This window comes from Triturus cristatus, chromosome 12 (genome assembly GCF_964204655.1).
Source record: "Triturus cristatus chromosome 12, aTriCri1.1, whole genome shotgun sequence".
NCBI lineage: Eukaryota > Metazoa > Chordata > Amphibia > Caudata > Salamandridae > Triturus > Triturus cristatus.
Window position 1 is genome coordinate 422,855,004 of NC_140595.1, and position 26,109 is coordinate 422,881,112.

At 40.4% G+C, this 26,109-nt stretch overlaps 1 protein-coding gene across 1 annotated transcript in view; it reads left to right on the plus strand.

Moving 5' to 3' along the window:
• Positions 1 to 25,149, plus strand: part of LOC146776049 (liver carboxylesterase-like) — a 306,711-nt gene extending 281,562 nt beyond the window's left edge. Inside the window, exons 9-10 of the mRNA XM_085637099.1 lie at positions 5,864 to 5,944; positions 24,976 to 25,149. Of these exons, the coding sequence (XP_085493225.1) occupies positions 5,864 to 5,944; positions 24,976 to 25,149 (255 nt within the window). The remainder of the gene's footprint in view (positions 1 to 5,863; positions 5,945 to 24,975) is intronic.
• The last annotated feature ends 960 nt before the right edge of the window (positions 25,150 to 26,109 follow it).

The following is a 26,109-nucleotide window of genomic DNA, read 5'->3' on the forward strand; positions in this document are numbered from 1 at the left end:
ATAGATGAACATGATATAATTAATATATTGTATCTACAACATACCAAAAAAAATAAAAACAAAAATACATATTCTAAAATGTAAACAATTTCAATATTTAATATGTAATATAAATATTAATAATTAAAATATATTAGTCATATATTTCAAAACATACAATTTCTTATAAATTCTAATAAAGTCTAAAAATTTTGAGTACACAATATAAATTTATAAATATTATACAGCTATAAAAATCTGATATTTTTATTTTTAATTATTTTGTGTGTTCATATATTCATGTCCAAAATATACATTAAACAAATATATATCCATTAGAAAAAAATTATATTATAACTATAATACAAATGTTAAATCTTAATTATTTTATTACATGTTTATTTCAATGATTTAATTATTAGAATATGCGTAATAATAAACAAAATTTTCTCTCTAATGAATATACATTCCAACAACTATAAAATAAATCTCATTTTCCTTTCTACTATTTAAAAAAAAAATTGGAATTTGCATTCTGATATAACTTCTATCTTTTATCCAACCAAAACTACAATCTACAGATTTTTTGTAAATTAAATCCAATTAATTTAACTGTTCCTATTCAACTCTATATTTAATTCTAATATTTACTATTTACCAAACTTAATTAACATACTACTCCCACTACATACTGAACTTAATTAATTTACTATTCTCACTCCAACCTATATTAAATTAGAGTATGTGCTGGACACAGAACTAAATTAATTTAGTACTCCCACTCCAGTCTATATTAAATAAAGATAAATGCTGGACACTGAACTTAATACATTAACTATTCTCACTCCAACCTATATTTAATTAGAGTATGTGCTGGACACTGAACTAAATTAATTTACTATTCCCACTCCAGTCTATATTTAATTAAGATAAGTGCTGGACACTAAACTTAATTAATTTACTATTCTCACTCCAACCTATTTTACATTAGAGTAGGTGCTGGACACTGAACTTAATTAATTAACTATTCCCACTCCAGTCTATATTTAAATAAGATAAGTGCTGGACACTGAACTTAATTAATTTACTATTCTCACTCCAACCTATATTTAATTAGAGTATGTGCTGGACACAGAACTTAATTAATTTAATATTCTCACTCCAAACTATATTAAATTACAGTAGGTGCTGGACAATGAACTTAATTAATTTACTATTCCCACTCCAGTCTATATTTAATTAAGATAAGTGCTGGACACTGAACTTAATTAATTTACTATTCTCACTCCAACCTATATTAAATTAGGGTAGGTGCTGGACACTGAACTAAAATAATTTACTATTCCCACTCCAGTCTATATTAAATTAAGATAAGTGCTGGACACTGAACTTAATAAATTTACTATTCTCACTCCAACCTATATTTAATTAGAGTAGGTGCTGGACACTGACCTTAATTAATTTACTATTCCCACTCCAGTCTATATTTAATTAAGATAACTGCTGGACACTGAACTTAATTAATTTACTATTCTCACTCCAACCTATATTACATTAGAGTAGGTGCTGGACACTGAACTTAATTAATTAACTATTCCCACTCCAGTCTATATTTAATTAAGATAAGTGCTGAACACTGAACTTAATTAATTTACTATTCTCACTCCAACCTATATTTAATTAGAGTATGTGCTGGACACTGAACAGAATCAATTTACTATTCCCACTCCAGTCTATATTTACTTAACATAAGTGCTGGACACTGAACTTAATTAATTTACTATTCTCACTCCAACCTATATTACATTAGAGTAGGTGCTGGACACTGAACTTAATTAATTAACTATTCCCACTCCAGTCTATATTTAATTAAGATAAGTGCTGGACACTGAACTTAATTAATTTACTATTCTCACTCCAACCTATATTTTATTACAGTATGTGCTGGACACAGAACTTAATTAATTTACTATTCCCACTCCAATCTATATTTAATTAAGATAAGTGCTGGACACTGAACTTAATTAATTTACTATTCTCAGTCCAATCTATATTTAATTAGGGTAGATGCTGGACACTGAACTTAAATAATTTACTATTCCCACTCTAGTCTATATTTAATTAAGATAAGTGCTGGACACTGAACATAATTAATTTACTATTCTCACTCCAACCTATATTAAATTAGAGTAGGTGCTGGATACTGAACTTAATTAATTTACTATTCCCACTCCACTCTATATTTAATTAACAAAACTGCTGGACACTGAACTTAATTAATTTACTATTCTCACTCCAACCTATATTAAATTAGGGTAGGTGCTGGACACTGAACTAAATTAATTTACTATTCCCACTTCAGTCTATATTAAATTAAAATAAGTGCTGGACACTGAACTTAATTAATTTCCTATTCTCACTCCAACCTATATTTAATTATAGTATGTGCTGGACACTGAACTGAATTAATTTACTATTCCCACTCCAATCTATATTTAATTAATATAAGTGCTGGACACTGAACTTAATTAATTTACTATTCTCACTCCAAACTATATTAAATTACAGTAGGTGCTGGACAATGAACTTAATTAATTTACTATTCCCACTCCACTATATATTTAATTAAGATAAGTGCTGGACACTGAACTTAATTAATTTACTATTCTCACTCCAACCTATATTAAATTAGGGTAGGTGCTGGACACTGAACTAAATTAATTTACTATTCCCACTCCAGTCTATATAAAAATAAAATAAGTGCTGGACACTGAACTTAATTAATTTCCTATTCTCACTCCAACCTATATTTAATTATAGTATGTGCTGGACACTGAACTGAATTAATTTACTATTCCCACTCCAATCTATATTTAATTGAGATAAGTGCTGGACACTGAACTTAATGAATTTACTATTCTCACTCCAAACTATATTAAATTACAGTAGGTGCTGGACAATGAACTTAATTAATTTACTATTCCCACGCCAGTCTATATTTAATTAAGATAAGTGCTGGACACTGAACTTAATTAATTTACTATTCTCACTCCAACCTATATTAAATTAGGGTAGGTGCTGGACACTGAACAAAAATAATTTACTGTTCCCACTCCAGTCTATATTAAATTAAGATAAGTGCTGGACACTGAACTTAATAAATTTACTATTCTCACTCCGACCTATATTTAATTAGAGTATGTGCTGGACACTGAACTGAATTAATTTACTATTCCCACTCCAGTCTATATTTAATTAAGATAAGTGCTGGACACTGAACTTAATTAATTTACTATTCTCACTCCAACCTATATTACATTAGAGTAGGTGCTGGACAGCGAACTTAATTTATTTACTATTCACACTCCAATCTATATTTAATTAAGATAAGTGCTGGACACTGAACTAAATTAATTTACTATTCTCACTCCAAACTATATAAAATTACAGTGAGTGCTGGACAATGAACTTAATTAATTTACTATTCCCACTCCAGTCTATATTTATTGAAGATAAGTGCTGGACAGTGAACTTAATTAATTTACTATCCTGACTGAAATCTATATTTAACTATGGGATTTGTTAAATTCTAAAATAGATTTAAATTTTCTAAATTTTTTTTGTTTTAAATTAAAAAATATATAAACATTTTAAATTAACTTCCCACCCTTATCCCCTATAACCCAACATTCCGCTCCTAAAATTATTTGTAAAATTCTAAATTAAAGTTACAATTTCTAAATTATTTTAATTAAAAATTTACAAATATATAAACATTTTTCAAACACTTCCCACCCTTATCCCCTATTAACCAACATCCCACTCCTAAAATTATTAGTAAAATTCTTAATTTATTTTACAATTTCAAATTTTTTGTTTTGTTTAAATTAACAAATATATAAACATTTTTAAAACACTTCCCACCCTTATCCCCTATCAACCAACATCCCGCTCCGAAATATATTAGTAAAATTCGAAATTTTATTTACAATTTATACATATTTTTAATAAAAGATTAACAAATATAAAAACATTTTTAAAACACTTAACTTAATTAATTTACTATCCTGACTGAAATCTATATTTAATTATGGGATTTGTTAAATTCTAAAATAGATTTAAATTTTCTAAAATTTTTTTGTTTTAAATAAAAAAATATATAAACATTTTAAATTAACTTCCCACCCTTATCCCCTATAAACCAACATCCCGCTCCTAAATTTTTTTCTAAAATTCTAAATTTAATTTACAATTTCTAAATTAATTTTTAAAAATTTTAAACAATATATAAACATTTTTAAAACACTTCCCACCCTTATCCCCTATAAACCAACATCCCGCTCCTAAAATTATTTCTAAAATTCTAAATTTAATTTACAATTTCTAAATAAATTTTTAAAAAATGTAAACAATATATAAACATTTTTAATACACTTCCCACCCTTATCCCCTATAAACCAACATCCCGCTCCTAAAATTTTTTTTTAATTCTAAATTTAATTTACAATTTCTAAAAAAAATTTTTTAAAAATTAACAAATATATAAACATTTTTAAAACACTTCCCACCCTTATCCCCTATAAACCAACATCCCGCTCCTAAAATTATTTTTAAAATTCTACATTTAATTTACAATTTCTCAATTAATTTTGTTTTAAAATTTTAAACAATATATAAACATTTTTAAAACACTTCCCACCCTTATCCCCTATAAACCAACATCCCGCTCCTAAAATTATTTCTAAAATTCTAAATTTAATTTACAATTTCTAAAAATATTTTTTTTTAAATTAACAAATATCTAAACATTTTTAAAACACTTCCCACCCTTATCCCCTATAAACCAACATCCCGCTCCTAAAATTATTTTTAAAATTCAACATTTAATTTACAATTTCTAATTTTTTTTTTTTTTTTAATTAAACAATATATAAACATTTTTAAAACACTTCCCACCCTTATCCCCTATAATCCAACATCCCGCTCCTAAAATTAAATATACATTTCACATTTTAAATAAAATTTACTAATTCAATTTTACAATATATTAAAAAATAAATTAACTTTTTTAAAACACTCCCCACCCTTATCCCCTATAACCCAACATCCCGCCCCTAAAACAATATAAATATTTCTCATATTATATACATTTTAACTATTTATACAAACAACTTCAAAATATTTACTAAACACACAATGACGATATTTTCACATGTCGATATTATTACTAACAATATTACTTACATCGACATTTAAGTAAAAAAAAAACCGATATTTTTCACATCGATATTATCTATTTCGATATTTTGTACATTCGATATTTTTGACTCGATATTTATGTCCCTCGATATTAAAAAGTCGATATATAGACTGCTCACCTGTTCAGATAACATAGAATCTAGCTTGACTTGGTTGAGGTGTTTATTTGCTGATTTCGATTTTTTCTTTTTATTTCATTCAAATTTTAAAAGTGTAAAAGAACAAGAGCCTGATTTAGATCTTGGTGGGCGAGTTAATCTGTCAAAACGGTGAAATACAGTTCCCATTATATCCTATGGGATTTATATTTCGGCGGACGGGATATCCGCCACCATTGTGATGGAGTAACCCGACCCTCACGATCTAAATTGTGCCCTAGGTCTTAATATAGCATTTTAGGGCAACACTGAATTTCTGCAGTCTTGTTTGTAGTCCACTTTTCTGTGTATTATTCAACATGCTTATCACAATAATATGAATGACATATTTTACATCTGAAGGCACATATTGCATGCTCTCACCATTCTTTAATAGGCATTAGCTGGGACTGCTTTTTTACTGGTAAACAATGCTATTAATTTGTAAATTAAGCTTCATAAGTTCAAGTTGTATATATGTTTTGCAGGCATTTAATATTTCTAACTTGGAGTATGGCATTAAGAAAGAAACAGCCATTTCATCATTCACAATGCTTGGACAACACTTGGTAAGATATATTCACTCTTGCATCATTTATTCTATTTCACATTCATATTAATATTAAATATCTTTCCTGGTAGTTTTCAATAATTTTAGTGTTATGACATTATGAGCCACAAAGGTATACAAATAGAATTTAAGTTTTATGTTTTACCAATTTGACCATTTTCATTCATTTTCAATTGCTTTGGGGTTTCTCTGTGTAAGGAAGGTAAAGGTCAATCTTCTGTAGAAGGGCACAACTGGAGAGAATCCTCCATAGTTGGAATTCTTGAAAGTTGTACATAAAGCTGGGCATAAGATGCTTTTCTGGCTTTTTGTATGAAATGTATATTTCACAATATATTGGGTTAGGACTTCGAACCTGCAAATCAGTACCTCGCATCAAATCATTCATGCCAGTGTATGGTGAAAAGGTACGTTCGTTCTGCTGTGTTATGTGCGATATTCCATAAGCAGTTCAGTGAATTCACAATATTTTTTCAAAAGATTTCCTCTTTGGGGGAATGAAATCCTGATGCATGCAATCAGGTTAATTATCACATGACCCTGAATCAGAGAACTTTTTCACTTCCCAATTTGCCATGAGTTTAATGTGGAAGTTTTTCTATATGAGGAACCTGAGGGTAAAATTTGTGGCCACTAAAATATTTATGTTCGATGGCATGTGTGGCTGTAGATACACATGCTCTGCATATTACTGCTATCTAGTGTTGGGTCTGCAATTGTGCAAGTTGTTTTTCTTCGAAGAAGTCTTTTGAGTCACGATGTTGAGTGACTCCTTCTCTCTGTGATATTGTGCATGGACATCAACTCCATTGTTTGATTGTTTTCTACACGCAGTCTGGTTCAGATGTGTGTGCCTGCGCTCCGTTATTCGAGACTGTTCAGTTCGATCTTCTGGTTTCTTGCTGTCTTCGACGGTATTGCTTATAGTTTGCGCTTTCACCATCTGTGTCCTTCCATCCTCGTTGGTTCTTATTTGTTTGTCCAATCACCCTTCGGGCCGTCTCTCAGGCCTACCTCCAACATCATACCAGCTTCATCCAAAAATGTGTTGCCGGTGATGGAACGTACGCCCTTTATATTCTGTCGGCGTTAGCTGCAAAATTTCTGCACACCGACCAACATCTTGTGTGCAACCTTTGCCTTTCACCCGTCTACAAGGAAGCCGACTGTGAAGCATGTAAGTTATTTTGGTCCAAGAAAATGCATCAGGATTGAAAGGATCATCAGCAGTAAATGTCTCAGAAGACTACAGATGAGAAAAGCGACATTTTCAGCAAAGACCACCCCCAGAGAAGCCAACCGTCGAAAGATTAGGCTTTCTCGATTGGTGAAAAGCTCTGGCTCCGACTTGGAGGTAGACATGACGATGCAGAAACTCCCATCCACCCAGCGAGTGAGTACTATGACCTCAGCCCCTCCATCCAAGCGGACCCAAACATTTTCAACACTCCGACTGTTAGAGGTCCTCGAACCACCACTGCCTTCTGGCCATGGTCGGTTCCGAAAATGTTTTGGACGCCCCGCCCTCAAGCCCGGCACTCAATATTGCTACCAAGGCCAAGCCTTCACCATCGACCTCTTTGGACCAAAAACATGCTTTGGTACCGACCCGATCCTCGGTACTGATTCGGAAGCTAGCCACATCTCCCTCGGCGCCGACTAAGCATCACACTTCCAAGCCAAAAACCTTGGTACCGAAATCTTCGGAGTTGAAAGACTCAAAAGCATCATCGGCTTCAACGTCTCCTGTTGAATCCATCCTAGGAAACGGACATTCACCAGAGGAAAATCCAAATTCAAGTGGGCACTTGGTGCATTCTTGCTTCAAATTCCTCTCCACCACCTCTAAAAAGGAAATTGTTATTTAAGGAGGCGCTAGATGTTCCACTTTCTCTCAAGAAGAAAGTAAAAGACAAAGCAACTAGCTCTTCTTATCAACCGCTTCCTACACCCCCTCCCCCTCCAACACCTTCTCAACCACCTCCATCCCCTCCTCACTCTCCACCGCCGTTATAACCATATTAGGATATACAAGACATGTCCCCTCAAAGATCACCACAGTCCGACACTAGTGGGTTGGGGGAACTATTTGGAGATCCTGATCCCTGGCATATATATGACAACTATCCTACTACACCAAATGATCCCAACTTGCACACAGCTGATTCTTCCCCTCCTGAGGATGCAAACTCCTATCAGGAAGTCATTTTGAGAGCAGCAGTTTTCCACAACGTACAGCTCCATAGGAAATCCCTAGAGCAGGAATTCCTCTTTGACACTTTGACTTCAGATATACACAATATAGAGATACACCACATCTGCCTATATTACCTAATGATGGTACATGCAAATTAGATCTTTAAGGACCCTATCAGGACCTGAATTATCAACACTAGGGCAGATGAAAAATACAAGGCAGCACCATCAGATCCTGTATTCATTCGGAGTCAAGTACCAAAAGACTCCATTGTCACCACTACTGGACATTAAAGGCCAATTCCCAGGCTACTGGGGATACCCCTTCCCCAGAAAAGAAAAGTAAGTGCATAGATGCTCCATGAAAGAGGGTTGCAGCGTAGGCTGCCAATCATTGGCGCATCACCAATTCTCAAGCTCTTTTGGCCTGCTATGACAGAGCACATTGGGGTGAGATGGTGGAGCTTTACCAGCACATCCCTGAGGAGTATAAGAAAAGAGGTCAACAAATTGTTACCAAGGGACAGACCATCACTAACACTACCATTAGCTGTGCCTTTAATCCAGCAAAGACTGAAGCCAGAGGAATTGATACGAGTATCCTTCTTAGGTGACACGCCTGATTAAAGTGTTTTGGATTCAAACATAAGGTCCAACAGGCAGTTTTAAACATGCCCTTCGATAAAGAACAACTCTTTCTCCCACAGATAAAATCTACCTTAGAGAAAATGAAGAAGGACACTAACACGACCAAAGCAAAGGGGGCATTATAAACTTTCACTTCATGGGCTCCTTTCGTCGCCCAGGCTACCGAGTGCATATAAGTCCACCTCCAGAGGCACCCACCTCTCAACAGAAACAGCCCTAGACCTCTTACACCATGGGTTTCTATAGAGCTTCCTTCATAGAGAATAACAGGGATAGGGGCGGGGGTGCCTCTGCTTGTGGACCAATTCCCACTGCAAAACAGTGACTACCATAGCTTTTCCCTGACCACACAACAACTGTTGTCGGTTAGACTAGGGTTTATTCACCCTGTGTGGAATTCCATCACCACAGACAAATGGGTAGTAGCCATTATCAAACATGGATATTGTCTGGAGCTCATTATGACACCACCAAACATTCCACCTCACACTCACAGGTTATCTCAGGAACATCAGGCACTTCTAAAGCAGTAAGTCCAAGCCCTTATTCTCAGAGGGGCTATAGAACCTGTTCCCCTTCAACATCAAGGCTCAGGAGTATACTCTCTATACTTTCAAATACCCAAAAAGATGGGTCTCTGTAGTGCTAGAAGCACTCTTGTGGTTTGACACCCAGTGATGACCTTTGACTACCATTATTTTTACTGACTAGTGTATTATCTCATCCTAGCCTGGATGTACGACGGTCCTGCACATGTGTTGCGTTTCTTACAAGTTTCTTTCTTGTAATCTTGCTGTCTTTCAGTGGGAGCTGTCACGGAGTAGACAGCCTTGCCAAGAATAGAAGGTGTGGAATGTGCATTTGAAAGCATAAGAGGGAGAGAGTTGTGGAATGTACTCTTTGGTTTCGAAATGCAGTGTTGTGGGCAGCGATGCACACATGTTCTCGGTGTTGTACATTGAGAGATAAAGTATGTGATGCTATAGGACATTGAGAGATGAAGTATATGAATCTATAAGCAGTTGTGCACAATTGTGCATTGTGTTGTACATTGATGAGAATTATGAAGTTCTTACTATTGGCTTTGACATGGCCTCATGTCATCCTTTTTCCTGACTTTGCCTTGCTTCAGCTTTTCTGAGTGCACAGCAGCGCTTGCAAGTTGCTTGGGTTATTTACGTTCAAGGTCTTTTTGTTTTTGTGAGGGATTGTTTATGTACTCTGAAAGGCTTTGCAAGCTTCGTCAAGATAAAGGCTAGAACATGCGAGATTTGGAGAAGGGGACGTGAGAACTCCTTGGGAATGCTTGCTTGGAACCTGGCCAGTTCTGGTAAGATTCCTCTGGCCCGGGGGAAGGTCTTTCGCAAACCTTCTAGTGTGTTTAAAGCTGAGGGTTGCTGACTTAGAGACTGGGATTTTGGAATCTGAACGAGGACAGACACGTCTATTTCGGGACAACCTGGTTGCTGGGATCTGATCCCTGGCTGTGAATCCCCCGGTCAGAAGTGGGCTAAGATGCAGATGCAGTGTTTTTGCACCATGTGAAGTTTTGAGTTTTGATTATTGACATTGTGATGTGAGCCAGTGGCTGTGATCATTTGATGTGTTGTCTTTGTGATGTGTGAGTGAGTCAAGGTGAACCTCTAAAGTTCTCATTTGATCTATTCAATGTATATATCTTTCTGATCTTTTGCAGGACCTCCAGTATATCTGCTTGAGTATTATCTCATATTATCTGCTGCTTGTTTATTCATGATTATTATTCAGGCATTTAGATTATTGCTTGCATATAAACATATGTATCTCTTTGTGTATTTGAATCATGTGCATTTGGCATCTGGGAAAGCCTTTCTGTTAGAGAGCATTGTTTAAAATAAAACCCCAAGCCTTATTCTAAAAGAGAGAGAGTCCTTGCATTTTGTAAAATAAAACCCTTTTCTAAAGGTGCTGTATTAAAGTCTTTGCTGCGCCGGGTGTTGAGCCATCATGTGGGAGATTATCTGATAGGCGCAATCACAACACTCTCTAAGATCCAGCTTAGATCTCAGGCCTTTAGCCAACTACATCCTATCAGAACACTTACATATGGTCACCTTACAGGATGTCATTCCTCTTCTTCAACAGGGCGACTTTATGACGACATTAGACCTAAAGGACACCTAATTCCACATACCAATACAGCCTCCTCAACGTAAATACTTGAGATTTGTGGTAGCAGCCAGAAAACACTATCAGTTCAAAGTTCTTCCATTCGGAGTGACTACTGCACCTCAAGTATTCAGACGTTTGGCTTATCAAAGCCAGTACATTTTAGCAGTGCCAACAACACACAAATCACAATAGATCTACTTCACAACCTATGTTTTATTATCAGTGTCCCCCAAGTCTCACCTCCAACCTCTTCAAATCCAACCTTACTTGGGAGCAATCCTAAGAACACAATTAGGATTAGCCTACCCCAACTCTGCTCAAATTTAGAGCAATCAAGCAACCTTGCCCAAGTTCCAATCAAATCAGACAATCATAGTTAGGACAGTTATGCTTCTACTTGGAATGATGGCATCCTGCATTGCCATGGTTCCCAAAGCAAGGCTACATATACGTCCCCCTCAACAATGTCTAGCTCACCAGTGGACTCAGTCACAGGGTCAATTGGAGGAACTAGTGTTGATAGACCGCCACACTCACTGTTCTCCGGAATGGTGGAACGCCAACAACCTGTTGAAAGGGCAACCTTTTCTAGACCTTGTTTCCAACATCACTCTCACCATGGACGCATCAAAGACGGGGTGAAGTGGTCCATTACAGGACCTCACCGTACACAGTCTCTGGGAAGCCAAACCTCAATCTCTACACATCAACTACTTAAAGCTTCAGGCAATCTACTTAGCACTGAAAGCTTTCCTTTCTCACCTGTCTCACCTTTCCTTCCTCACCTGTCTCACAAGGTTGTCCTAGTCCGGATGGACAATATGACAGCCATGTGTTATCAGCAAAAAGAGTGGGGGGGACACAATCTTCACAGCTATCAAATCTGTCTCAGAACATATGGACGTGGGCTCTTCATCACAACATTCGGCTGTTGGCAAAATAATTTCCGTGAACAGACAATAACTTGGCAGACCTGCTAAGCAAGATTCAGCAACAAGTCCACGAATGGGAATTCCACCCACAACCTCTCTTGCCATACTTCCAAAAGTAGGAGTTCCCTCAGATCATACTTTTCACCACTGCAGAAAACGCAAAATGCCCAAACTTCACCTCCAGGTACCCACATCCACTATCCAAGGGCAAAACATGATGGATGAGTTGGTCAGGGATATTTGCCTAAGCTTTTCCTCCTCTCTCACTTCTTGCTTTCTTGGTTCAGAAGCTCAGGCAAATGTCTCTTACAATGATCCTGGTAGATCCTACATGGACACATCAACCTTGGTTCACAACACACCTTGGCCTCACTTTAGGTCCACACTAGAAGCTCCCCAACAGGCTGGACCTTCTCACTCAACATTAAGGACAAGTGAGGCACCAGACCCGGAAACCCTCTCCCTAGCAATTTGGCTCCATCACTTACCACCAGAATGTATGGATATTCTCAAGGGAGCACGCAAACTCACCATTAGAGCCTGTTATGCAGCAAAATGGAAGCAATTTTTTTGCTACGGTCAATCAAAACAAAATGACTGTAGGAAGGTGGAATCTGATTATATGGTTGCCCCCACTTTTTTCCTGGTGTTTTGCTGGTTTATGACTTAGTTGGACTGGGATCCTGCTATTCAGGGCCCCAGTCTGTCTGCTTTCTCTGTAAAATGGTTTGCATGTACATTAGGTACATATCTAATTGGATTCTGGAGTGCCTTATAAGCCCCTAGTATATGGTATACTATGTACCTAGGGCATAGGTACCTCAGAGGCCTACCAGGGGCTGCAGCATATATTATGCCACCCCTGGGAAGCACTCCAAAATGACACCACAGGTCTGCTACTGCAGCCTGGGTAAGGGTGTGCTTGCACTCCTTACTGTGGTATAGGCTACCTATATCACTACCCTATACAGACACATATAAACCTATAAGCCACTCCTATGGCAGGCCTTGACAATCCTGAAGGCAGAGTGCTTGGTTTTATGTGAGAGGGTGCCCAAGCATGAGCTGAGCCCCTCTGCAGCTTTCGGAAATACTTCCTTATGGCTTTTCTGTGATACAGCCATACCATATACTCTTAAGTGCATTATAAGCTCGCGGTAAATGCTAATGTTTGGGATGGCTGCATCAAAACATGTCGTGTTTGATGTCAAACGCTTTGGAATACTACCCCCCGCCAGTTCTGGTGGCGGGGGTAGCATTCCACCCTTCTAGAGGGAGAGACATGTTCACACTGGCTAAACCCGGTAGGACTTTCCTGAGCCCTGGCATCACAAAATGGATGCCTCTGCCACAGACACAGGACTGGCCTCCTGCTGCTGACTGAAACTCTGGCAGGGGAGGCCTGGACAATAGGTTTCCTGTTGAGGGGAGGTGTCCCCACCTCCCCAGACAGGCTGATGTGTATTGGGGCTGGGCGGGAGCACTCTCTGGTGCTTTGAAGTCCTGCACTGGGGGCACACTTGGTGTCCCTGTGCATACTCCAGTTCAAACCGGTGAAACTGGACAAAGGAAATGGGTGTAACCACCCCTCTTTCCTGGCCCACCCATAGCTGGGGCCTTATAGTGAGTTTAGGGGATGGACTAACTCTAAGTATAGGAATCCAGTCCCTAGTACTTTAGATTACCCTGGACGAAACTCTGCAATGTACATCCTGGACCTTCAACGTTCTATCCTGACTAGAAGACTGAAGAGATCTCCCTTGGGGTCAAGGAGTGACTCCCCTGCTTAGCAGGCACCAAAGAAGTAACTGACCGGTCTGCAATTCTGAAGCTCCCGCCGGACGCCGAAGTCTCTGCATCCCCAGAGGTGGATTTCCAGACTTCCCCGAGGCTACCCTGAGTCTACAGCAAAGCTGAGGCCCGTGGGTGATGTGGAATCGTGACACCTGGACACTGCAAACTTTTGCAGCAATACTATCTTCCTGGTCCTCCTCGAAGTTGTGCTTTGGGCTCCAAGTAGCCCCAGCCTTGAGCACCTCCTGCACTGAAGATTTTTGGCCTCCACGAGTGACCTGTGGGCCAGCTTCCAGTGCGACCGCTCGAGGCTCCTTCGCGATCACTAGCCCGTTGGCTAGCAGGTTCCCGCGAAGGCAACTCCTTTTTGGATTGGGCTTACACATGGTTGCTCCAGATGTGCCCCGACCTTGCTGGTCTGCACCGCAGTCCTTTCTCTGAATTCCAGTGACTTGCCGTTGGGTCCATTCTGGTCGCTGACACCGCAGCACTCAACAGACTTCGTGGGACAGCTCGAATCCGGCTCATGGACTTTGTTGACGCCTCCTGGACCACGTGGCTGAAGAGTCAAGACACCCATCAACTCACCTGAAGCACCCGACATCTGTGGGCATTGGTCCATCCTGCCCTAGGTTACTGGCAAGTGACCAAGACTCTGTCCCCTCTGCTTTCAGGTTCCATACATCCCAGATCCAGGCTTGGATCTCTTCGGACACTTCTCCTCTTCACGGCAGCAGCAGTTCTTTGCAGGCTTCCATTGAAATCGATGACGCGACCCGACACCAAAAGACACCTAGGCACCCGGCTTCCCTGGGTGAGGTAACTCGAGTACTCCGGTGCTCTGGTGGGTGCTAGCTCAAGAACTTCTTAAGTCCAAAAGGGTTTGGTCCTGACTCGATTAGAAGTGTCCCTAATCTTTACAATTCCAACCGCGACATTGCTCATAGAAGATAATAGGAACCCGCGGTTGTGTTGTCACACTGCACACAGTCCCCGTGGGTTCTCTGTGTCACTACCTTGGGTGGTTCCTTGGGGTCCCAGCGATTCTAGAGGCAATAGGCCTAGTGCCTATTCCAGTCATGGTTCCTATACCACTTTTTTGGTATATGGTTTGGTACGCCCCTAGGGCCCAAACGTGTATTTGTGCTTTTACTGATGCTTGCTCACTTGTAAACTAAGTACTTCGAACTCCAGTCTCATAAAGAGACTAGAGGGGTGTGTCCTATCTTAAATACATATATTTTGAATATATACCTGGTGTGGTTGTCTTTTCATTTGATCATTCAAGAGATTATAGACTGGCAAAACAAGCTGCTTTTCATTCCTTCAAGACTTAGCCTGAAGGCTGCTCTCCATAGCTACCACTAGGATAGCTTTCATATAAGGTTGTCATTAACCATTCACCATAAGGGGTTGTTAGGACTGATACAAGGTGCCCACTACAACTAGTGGACATCATATATCAGGCCATCTTCTCACAATGACCCTCTAAAAGCCACAGTACAGGACATTGTCTGCTACTTGCTTAGTTTACAAAAAGCTAATTTAGCGCACACTTTCATATGGTTACACCTCTCTCCAGTTGCTGCCTACCTCTAAAATAGACAGCATCTCTCACTTTTTAAAATTTCAACCATCAATGCTTTCATGGAAGGACTCAAATTAATTATTCCAACACAGGTTCATCCAGCACCCTCTTGGAACCTTAACATCTCTATATATGTTTCCTTTTATTTTCTTCTAATATGAAGAGATGAAAACCCAGCCAACGCGTTTCGTTCCACACTGGAACTTCTTCAAGGCTGTAGACAAGCAACATAACAACATATAAATGACATATACAACATATAAAGCAACACAAGTTACGAAAATATAATGTAAAGGTCCGTAGGTTGATCTGCAGGAGCGTCAGGAACGAGAAGAGAAGTCTCAGTCTTCTCCTGCGGCCCTCCGTCTCTATCAAACACTAGAGAACCGGATGACGCGCTAGGGGAAAACAGGGCAACAAAACAAGGGAAGGAGGGTGTGACGTCAAGGTTGTGGCTGTGGCGGAACCAAGGATGAGGTTCTTCTCTGCTGTAAAGAAAGTTTGATTATATGACCATTCACATAAGGTTCCCTACGATTATCAACCTTGCTGATTCTGTAGTCCTACCTCTCGGTATGCTCTTTCCTATGGAGGATGTTGATTCAAGTCGGAGGGGTAGGAACCTTGGAAGGGGTATGAACCTTGGGAAATACAGGCCAGTATCCTGTGTAACACAAAGCACTTAATTCAGGACCTGTCCCACACACTTTAACATTTGGTTTCGTCTTACAACTGACTCACCCTTTGATAACACCCAGCAACCCCGATTCTTCAATGATGGTCCATGTAACATGTAGGCCATGCAGGTGTAGATAACGGGCTGAAGACTAGAGCAGAACAACAAATGTTACCTCCCGCCCGGGAGGTAACATTCAAGGGTATGATTTAATAATAATAAAGAGTAGCGCACAGCGCTGTTACCGTGCTTCTGCCGCACACCGGCCAACCGATACCGTGGTCGACGTGAGTGCTCCCCCTCAGTTGTTATGCTGTTCTTCGGCCTCGGATGATCCTCGCTTAGTGAAAAGGCAGTGAGGATCTGTAAGGGGTATGGCCCGATCTGTGAGCAAAACGCCGGTGAACACAATCGTCCACTCGTAACAAAAAGGCTGGGGGGCACAAGGGGATTGACTGTACCTCTCAATCCGTTGAATACTGGACTAGGTCAATTCCGCTGTATTGAGGGAGCGGATAGTGGGGGCCAAATAACGGGGACTAGGAAGTCTCTGGGAATGGGCAGGAAGAAGGGAGCCAGAGCACAATGGGGTACAATTACCACACACACCACACGCCGCCACCAAGGAGTGAATGCACCACTGAGAATGGTTGCATAAAGAAAAGGGAAATTTTACACTCACACTTCACGCTATGATTATGACCGTAACTGTAGACTCTAGAACGACGAGATCGAAGCGGTACTAAAAACCGCCTTGAGGTAACTAGAACTCTACCAGGATTAAGCAGAGTCTCCACGAGAACGCCAGGGACGCGGGCATTCGCCGCGAAACACTCGAACACCAAGAAAGGACTCCCGGAACAGGAAACCAAACAACCGGAAGACAGGCAACACTAACTAGGACGGAACAGGATTCCAGGCTAGAACGCTAAGCGCGTTCAAGCTTGCGTAGAGTCCTTATATACTGGACCGTCTGCCGGTCCGAACCGCGGGGCATGACATATAATACATAAGCGACAGTAAGTACAGGGATCAAAGCACACATAAACCATAAAAGATACATAGAGACATTAGTCTAAATAATTACATACATCAAAAATTACATGCATAAAAACACCTTAAACAAACATGTAGTTTTACATGTCTGGGAACATAACACCAGCATATACCTTGAACATCTTTCGAATAAACCTATCCTAGTTAGTTTCAACTCTTTAATACATTTTTATGGTTAACCCGCTGTATTTCGTTGCTTAATATCTAGGTCAATATTTTATAATTGTTTGTTAGGTAAGAAACGGGAGGAAGAACAACAGAAAAAAAGAAAAAACAGGAAGAGCAATGGCAAGTCTACAATAGTCTTTTTACGTGTATTCACGACAATAATAACAAGGGAACAAAGGAGAGCAGGGGAAGGGGGGGAAAGTGGGGGGAAGGGGGTTGGAGGGGGGGAAAGGAAGGGGAAAAAAAAAAGAAAAAGAAAAAAGGGGGATAGGGTAATGAGACGAAGATGGTGGTGTGATAATCCTCTTTAAAAATTAATAAAAGCAAAGATCTCTGGACACTCACCAAACAATGAGATAGTAAAGATATCCTGGTCAAATTTAGAGATTTTCAATGGTCGGACGAACTTTTGTTTGTAACCTTTGATGTTGTAAGCCTATATACCTGCATTGATAAGCATTTTGGGATTATGGCTATGAGCTCCTTCCTGGATAGAGAAGGAGCCGGACTTTATGAATATAACGAAATGATTGTTGAGATGGTTGATATTATCTTAATGAATAATTTCTTTCTACATGACTCCAGATGGTACCAACAGATCAAGGGCGTTGCAATGGGTTCCGGGTTTGCTCCCTCGTACGGTTGCCTCTTTATGGGGTGGTACGAGAAGGAGCATGCCTGGGCCCATAGTGCCTCCCCCTGGACAGAATTCATCGTGTTTTGGGGGAGGTACATAGGCGATATCATTTGCCTTTGGTCTGGATCTGTTGAAATGCTACAGTAATACTTTGAGTACCTAAATGACAATGCCCTCAATGTCAAACTTACGATGTCCTACCATAAGGACAACATCAACTTTTTAAGATATAAACTTTTTTATTGAGGATGGGCTAATACAAAGCAAGTTATATAGAAAAGAGACAGCGTGTAACACGGTGTTGCATGCATCCAGTGCCCATGCTAGCTCGGTAATCAATAATATTCCATTTGGCGAAATGACTCGCATCAGGAGAAATTGTAGCACTGAGAAAACTTTTCTGTCTAACATTAAGGCGACAAGGGGAAGATTTGAGAAAAGGGGTTACTGTAACAAGCTACTAGATAAAGCAGAACAGAGAATTCTTGGTACAAACAGGGACTCCACATTAGTAGATACGCCCAATATAAGGAAGTCTCTAAAAAATGACAACAAAATGAGGTTTATTACCCAATATACTACCTATAGTAATAACATGTTCAATGCCTTACGCAAAAATTGGCATTTTTTGTCTTCGATCTCTGGATTAAAGGATTGTATCACTGACAGACCTAGCATTACATACCGAAGGGGGACCTCTTTGAGAAAACAACTGTGCCCTAGCTATGTCGTGACCCCTCCAAGAAATGGAAACTGGATACCTAAGAAACCCAATGGTTTCTTCGTTTGTAGCTCCTGTAATATCTTTAGTAGTGGGAAAAATAAAACAACGTCTTTTTCCTTTAATAGTCCACGGATCTATAACATTACGCATTTCATTAATTGCAATACCACTCATGTGGTATATATTTTGGGATGTGAATGTAACATCATATACATGGGTAGTACCACACGATGTTTAAAAATCCGAATTCAAGAACACAGGAGAGCTTTAATTAATAGGGATACCAGATACCCCATCACTGAACACTATAACAACAAACACAATGGTAGTAATATCTTTTGGTTTTACGGCATTGATCATGTACCTATGAGCAAGAGGGGCATGAACCGTGAACTGACACTCAGACAATTGGAGTCAAAGTGGATTTGTCGCTTACGGGCTGTTACGCAGGGTCATAATTCCGATTCTGAAATGCATTTCTTCCTCTAAAATGTACCTTGCTAGCAATCTGAACTTGGGATAACTCCTTTTTGCCTATTATGGGACATTTCTTACCACTCGGCATTTTTTTTTTTTTTTTTTGGAAAACCTTTATTGATATTTCAATCAATTACTCGTATGGGCCTACAACCCCCGGGGCCGGCCGCTAAACAATCAGAATAACAGAAAGCAATTATATCACAGTCAGCACCTCGGGGAACAGGATCTCGACGCTAACATACTCTCAGTCTCTGAACGGCCCAAGTAAGAGACCAGGATAATAAAGGTTCACATTTTATAATAGAGGAGGATGGAAGGATCAGGTGCCAAACAGTTTCCCAGCAGCGAAAAATGGCAGGCAGAACGATGAAGGTAAACAATAAACAGCAGTCTATCTAAGCAATGGCGCTGAAACAGGAAGTTCAGGATGTGGAGGAATATCACGGCAACTTGCGCCTGCAACCCCCTGCCCTAAGACCCAGGAAACACCATGGAAATTATGGCACACAGGAAACAGCATCGATTATCAACTAAGGAGTTCTACCATGCTGATCCCAGAAAAAGACAAAGAAGAGTAAAAGAAGAAAAGGAGGCCATGGAAAAAAAGGGGTTAAAGACTAAAGAATCCCCTCCCCCAACCCCCCACCCTGCACCTCTGCAGATGAGTACGGCCCCCCCCCCAGCAGTGTGCCTGTCGCCCCGGAGTCAGACCCGAAATATAGAAGAAACAGAGAAAAAGGAATAGGAAAAGAACCCCCCCCCGGACGGGGGGTAGAGAGAGTATTAATAAACTGGAGGAGGGCCTGCAAAACATGCCCCCGGCTTCTCCCTCCCGCACCATATATTTCCCCGCAAAGCATACAATAAACAACACAGGATCGACCCTGTCAAAGAAGTAAGGAGCCTTACGCACTTAGTACACTAACAGTTCTACCGTGAGAGCACGCAACCCCCGAGCCCGCCCGCCTAGTAGATGACCACGTCTGAAGGATCATCCTTATCCTTGGCCACTCTTTGCAAATCTACCCATGCCTACCCATCGACCCAGTGCCAAGTCCAATGTTACCAGGAAGAGGAGCGTCCAATAAAGGTCAGGAAGCGACACACACAGGTAGGGTAGAAGGCCCTGAAGATCGACACAGTCAGCTCTATGGAGGGTCGTCTTTCCCAGTGCTGCCCCAGGATTTACACTGCACACCAGGTCCATGAAGGCGGAATCAGCCAGAGCAGGCGACCGTTGCTTGTATATTGCCTGAGTCGCCGGAAGCCGCACACGGGACAAGGCCACCACCCCCCACTCAGGTCCAAAACCTCCGGAACCGTCCAGGTCCACAGCCAGCTGAGCGCACGTTAGCATACCGTCCGGAGTGTCCAGTTGTGCACTATTCACAGGGGCGGCCACGACACTGTCCTCCCGTGTGCAGTGTAGGAAGTCCCAGCGTACCTGGGGACAGGCGGGCCGCAACTGTTCCAACGCTGTTGTCACTCCATCGAGCTTACTCCCCAACATCCAGGCGCCGTGGATCAAAGTGGAATGAAGGGCACCGAGAGCCTCGAAAAGGTCACCGTACCCCAGTACAGCTCCCGGCGCTCGCTCCGCTACGCTCCTCAGAGTCGCACCCTCCCAAGCTTGCTGCGACCCAGTGCACAGGATGGTGGACCTCGTCCTTCCAAAATGGCCGCTGGGTAGGTTCAACCCAGTTTGGGACCGGGACTCAGGCACGAGCGCCTCGGGTTCCATGTCACTGGAAACAGGGTTCCGGGGGCAGGCAAATAATGTGTCCGGTGTGTGGTCATGGGCCACTGTCAGCCCTACCACGGACCAGCGCCCGCAAAAATCCGGGAGCTGCCCGCAGGAGTCGGGGCGAGTTACGGGCGGCGTCCGGGCAGCTCACCAGCGAAGGCTGAGGCAATCACCGGAGAGTCTTGGAGTTGCCACCTCGGGCATGCACTCGTTCTGCCACGCTTAGGGATAGGAGCGACCACGGCGAAATGTAGGCCGATATTCGCACCGCTTCGGTAGTCCGACTCCACCCAGTCACCAATGGCCGCTGTTGTTGAACTGCCGCCCGGCCATGGTGTCCACTCGAGGTCCCGGTTCCAGGGTTGCACAGGCCGCAAACTTCAGACTGACATTTCTCCGGCGGTACCGCTGCCAGAAACTTCGGGGTCACACTATCGGTTGCCGCTCTCGTTCACCAACACGGGCAGCTAGCGCAGGCTAAGGATCTCATGCAGGATATCTGTGCGGGGTGCGGAGGTTCTCGGAGCCGGGAGCCTACGCTGCCGTCCCGGTCGCCATCTTGGCTCCTCCCCACCACTCGGCATTTTTAATTAGATATGCAGTAATACTCGGGGGCTATAATCTTATATATTCCTTTATTATTATTATTTTTATTCTCAATTTATTTTTTCCTTAATTTTCTTTTTTCTAAAAATGTTCCCATCAAGTCTGTTGCTTTTAAAAAAAAGAATTTTTCCTTAATTGTTTTTTCTCATTTGCTCCGAGTAAATCGGAACCCCCTTCTCAATCATGTAAGAAATAGTATGTTTTCCATTACGGGGGAGAATCTAGTAATGTCTTAAATGATCGTTTTATCATGGCCCCTTCTTCTTTTCCACATTTTGTCAATAAATGGCATGTTTCCATCATTTTTTGCATGAATAAAGCAATGGTATGCATGACCGTTCCAACATGGCGCCTTCCTGTTAACAAATTGTGCGCTGTGCTTTTTCTTTCCCAACCTGGCGGACGCCAAAATAGCTTGGGGTTTTGGACATAATAACCCGTACCACCATCGAGCATGCTAATATTCTTCCTTCATTTTCACTATTTAATTTCCTTTTTTTGATACTTATATACTCTTTATTTTCTGTTTTAATATGGCGTCTTGTTTTCGATACTATTCTCGAATCCAAAACTCGCGAGATTTTGAATACGATCGACGACCATCTGATTCCCGGTGCTTATATTTTTCAAACCTGCTTGGGCGCAGCTTTGATACCTTTCGCTACGGGAACGGACCCTTCTCCTGGTCGTTTGATATATGGGACTTCCTAGGTGAGAGCGTATATACTTTATCAAAGTAACCCTCTCCCTATGTTTCTTCGTTATGGGCTATATTATATCCTCTATTTAAACGGAGCAGGCATGACCTATAGGCTTCTATTCTAGTGCCGTATTGTGGCCCCGTACAGTGTTGACAGTTTATTATATATACTTTGCATTTGTGCACGTAATTTTAGGCCCGACATTTGTTCTTGGGGCATGAATTAAAAGACGTGGGTCGCGGTATCGGCACCATCTCATATGGCTACGTTGACTGCATTTACTATAATGCAGTCATTCTCACAAATATATATATATTTTAATATATTTTTCGTGTATCTTGGTATTTGGTTGACGTTACAAGTGGATCATTAGTCTTTTTAACTTTGGTTTTAGAATCTTGGAACCCTTTTAATCCTGCTCTTATTATGGAGTCTTCAGAAAGAATTAAGCTAAATTGACAAACTCGCCTCCTTTAAAAATTTTGCCGTGCACTAATCGCTTTCCAATTCTAATACTTAGAGATTGGGTAAGTCCATTTTTGATTACTAATTGAAAACTGTACGGCATATAATTTGTTTATGCCCATACCAATGATTAGTACATGATTGGAACTTTACATTCACCGGTTTAATTTTAAATTATGATACCATGTACTGATTAGACCTAGTAATATGTTGTAGTCTTCCAATCTTATAACCTTTTTTTCTAATGCATGAATAGTCTTCACAATTTTGGAGTATTATTCTGAATGCTGTAATCTTGTCTTACTTCTTTAAAATAGACATTGCTAGCCTTTTGGGTGCCCTCCGTATCTAGGACTATGTATTCTTTACGTAAAAACTATCAGGCTTGGTCTTTAATATACATATACTTATATATTACTTTTACATTAGATTTTCGATCTTGGGAACTTCCCATGCATACGGGATTGTGCCATACTGCATTTCATGTTTGAATGAAACAAAGAACTCATTGTTTGGTGAGTGTCCAGAGATTCTTTGCTTTTATTAATTTTTAAAGAGGATTATCACACCACCATCTTCGTCTCATTACCCTATCCCCCTTTTTTTTCCCCCCTTCCTTTCCCCCCCTCCAACCCCCTTCCCCCCCCTTTTTTCCCACCCCTCCCCTTCCCCTGCTCTCCTTTGTTCCCTTGTTATTATTGTCGTGGAATACACGTAAAAAGACTGTTGTAGACTTGCCATTGCTCTTCCTGTTTTTTCTGTTGTTCTTCCTCCCGTTTCTTACCTAACAAACAATTATAAAATATTGACCTAGATATTAAGCAACAACATACAGCGGGTTAACTATAAAAATGTATTAAAGAGTTTAAACTAACTAGGATAGGATTATTCGAAAGATGTTCAAGGTATATGCTGGTGTTATGTTCCCAGACATGTAAAACTACATGTTTGTTTAAGGTGTTTTTATGTATGTCATTTTTAATGTATGTAATTATTTAGACTAATATCTCTATGTACCTTTTATGGTTTATGTGTGCTTTGATCCCTGTACTTACTGTCGCTTATGTATTATATTTTAGTAACGTGTGTTGCTTTATATGTTGTATATGTCATTTATATGTTGGTATGTTGCTTGTCTACAGCCTTGAAGAAGTTCCAGTGTGGAACGAAACACGTTGGCTGGGTTTTTATCTCTTCATATTAGAAGAAAATAAAAAGGAAACATTAAGGACATTTGTTTGGATCAGGACTCTCTTTATCTGGTGCACCTTCCTCTTTGTTTTTTCCTTCTTCAACTGAATCTCAGTGGAGTGATTCTACGGCTCACTCCGGAAGATTTGTGCACAGGAATGGAATAATAATTTTGAGAATTTGGGATTTTAAAGTGCTAAACCAGTAGTCAGTCGTAGTTTTAATACATCTCTATATATAGTGGGCCCCTCACTGACAGTAAAAGTGGATATTTCGGTGTGCCAGCGGTTTGAGGGATGGTCTCTTATACTATAAATGTGCCCTTCAAGGGAGGGCCTGGCTTGGCAGTTCTGGTTGTACTGCCAACCCATGAGGAGCAGAGTCAAAATTGATCCGCATATGGCTGGGTCAAAACTGAGGCAATATGGGTTGGGATGCTACCCAGAGCGATTGCCCATGGTTAGACAAATTGCAAGCATTCTGCCCATCACCGTTTGTGTGTTTCATGTACTGCCCTCAGTGGCATGGGTATGCCCAGACATGGGGTCTGTGCTCCTTGTGTCACTGGAACCAAGGTGTACCTGGCTAATGAGCCCATACCCATGGTGAGACCGGTCCTGTGTTGGATGTGTTCTGGTTCAGGGGGGACCTGGCTTGGCAGTTCGGGCTGTACTGTACCCATGAGGAACAGGAGCAAGACTGATTTCCAGCTGGGTGGGTCCAAACTGAGGTGGCATGGTGAGCAAAATAAAGATGGGTAGGGATGCTACCCAGAGCAAATGGCAGTGGTTAGACAAATTGCAAGCACTCCTCCCATCACCTTTTATGTGTTTCATGCTAAATTGATGTAATGTTTCACAAAAAAATCAATATCTGCAACAGGTTTAAATAAACATTTGCATTTTGCCAATGTCTATGTAACAAGGCATTCTGATAAAATGTTATCTATTCATAATGCTTAAATTCAAATATTTACCTGTTTTAAACTGAGTGCACTGAAAAGTAAATTTTCATATTTGCTAATGAAGCAATTAGGAATTTGACTTTGAGCTACAATTGGAAAGCGCTCATGGAGTCAAGTCCAAAGAATACAGGCTATCTTTTCGAAAATTTACAATAAAATAAACTCATGTGAAGTAAAAATAAATCACATTGTTCAAGATAGTATAACTTTCTTACTGATTTGCTATTAGATCAATTTTTCCATAGATATGGAGGGCAAATATTTGCATATTGCTACACCAAAAAGTGATAGATTTTCTTTTTTTCAAGGGATTGCACTCTGATTTCATGGATGTAGTAACGGAGGAATATATGGGGGATACTGAAGACCCCTTTGAGATTAGAGACTCTTACCTTGAGATGCTTGCGGATATTATGCTTATAAATCCTGCTATTAAAACAGCCAAATATCACAGAGGTAAGAAAACAGGCACTGTCAACTGAATAAATCAAAACACTCCATTGAAGCATTGATTGCAATTGTACGAAGAACATGTACATAATTCAGTGCTAAATCATTCACCAGCTGAAATATGTTCTCTGTTTGCATGTCAGTAAACCTACTTTTTAAAGACTATGCAGTTTCAAGGTTTTAGGAAACATGGCATTCTCCATAAAGTTCTAGATTCTCAGTTCCATCAGCCTCATGGTTTTCCCTCCTCACAAGAGGTGGGGTAACTGCTGAGTTTCTGATGGCTAAACCAAAGTCAAATCAATCATCAGAAACTCCCTGCTGCAGCTCTTCTGTCACAAATATGCTTGCTTTGTAGCATTGCAAGGCTTGCATTATAACTTTCTAATACTGATGTTTTAAACTGTTTGCAACCTCTGTGACCGGCACGGATAGGAAGAAAAACAATGCCCACCACATGTGAGAGAGAAACCTCTCTGCATGTTAGGGATGCTGCTCTTATGCTTTACAGTATGAAACCCTCGCTTTTGGGTGTTGATTCTGTAAGACAAAAGCAATGCTTATATTGCAACATTACATAGAGCCTGTCCGGCTTTGCATTTTCATTGTAAGTGCTCCCACGGTGGTAGCATCTGTTAAACAAAACCCACCAAACTGGTGGGGATCTCTATGTATAGTGGGCCCCTCACTGACAGTAAAAGTGGCTATTTGGGTGTGCCAGCGGTTTGGGGGATGGTCTGTTATATTAAAAATGTGCCCTTCAACCTTTACAAAATCAACAATTCGGGGTATTTGCTAACTTTTGGCCTCATTGCAAATCTTATGGGCCAAAACTGACATCACTGTGTATAATTTTCCATAGTATTATTCCCCATAAAATCTAACTATGTAATACATTAGTGAATGCTGTTTTATCATGTGCGCTAATACTTCACTTGTATGCCGTGCATTCTGGTAGATGGCCCTAAAGACGCGATTTTGAAAGGAGCATT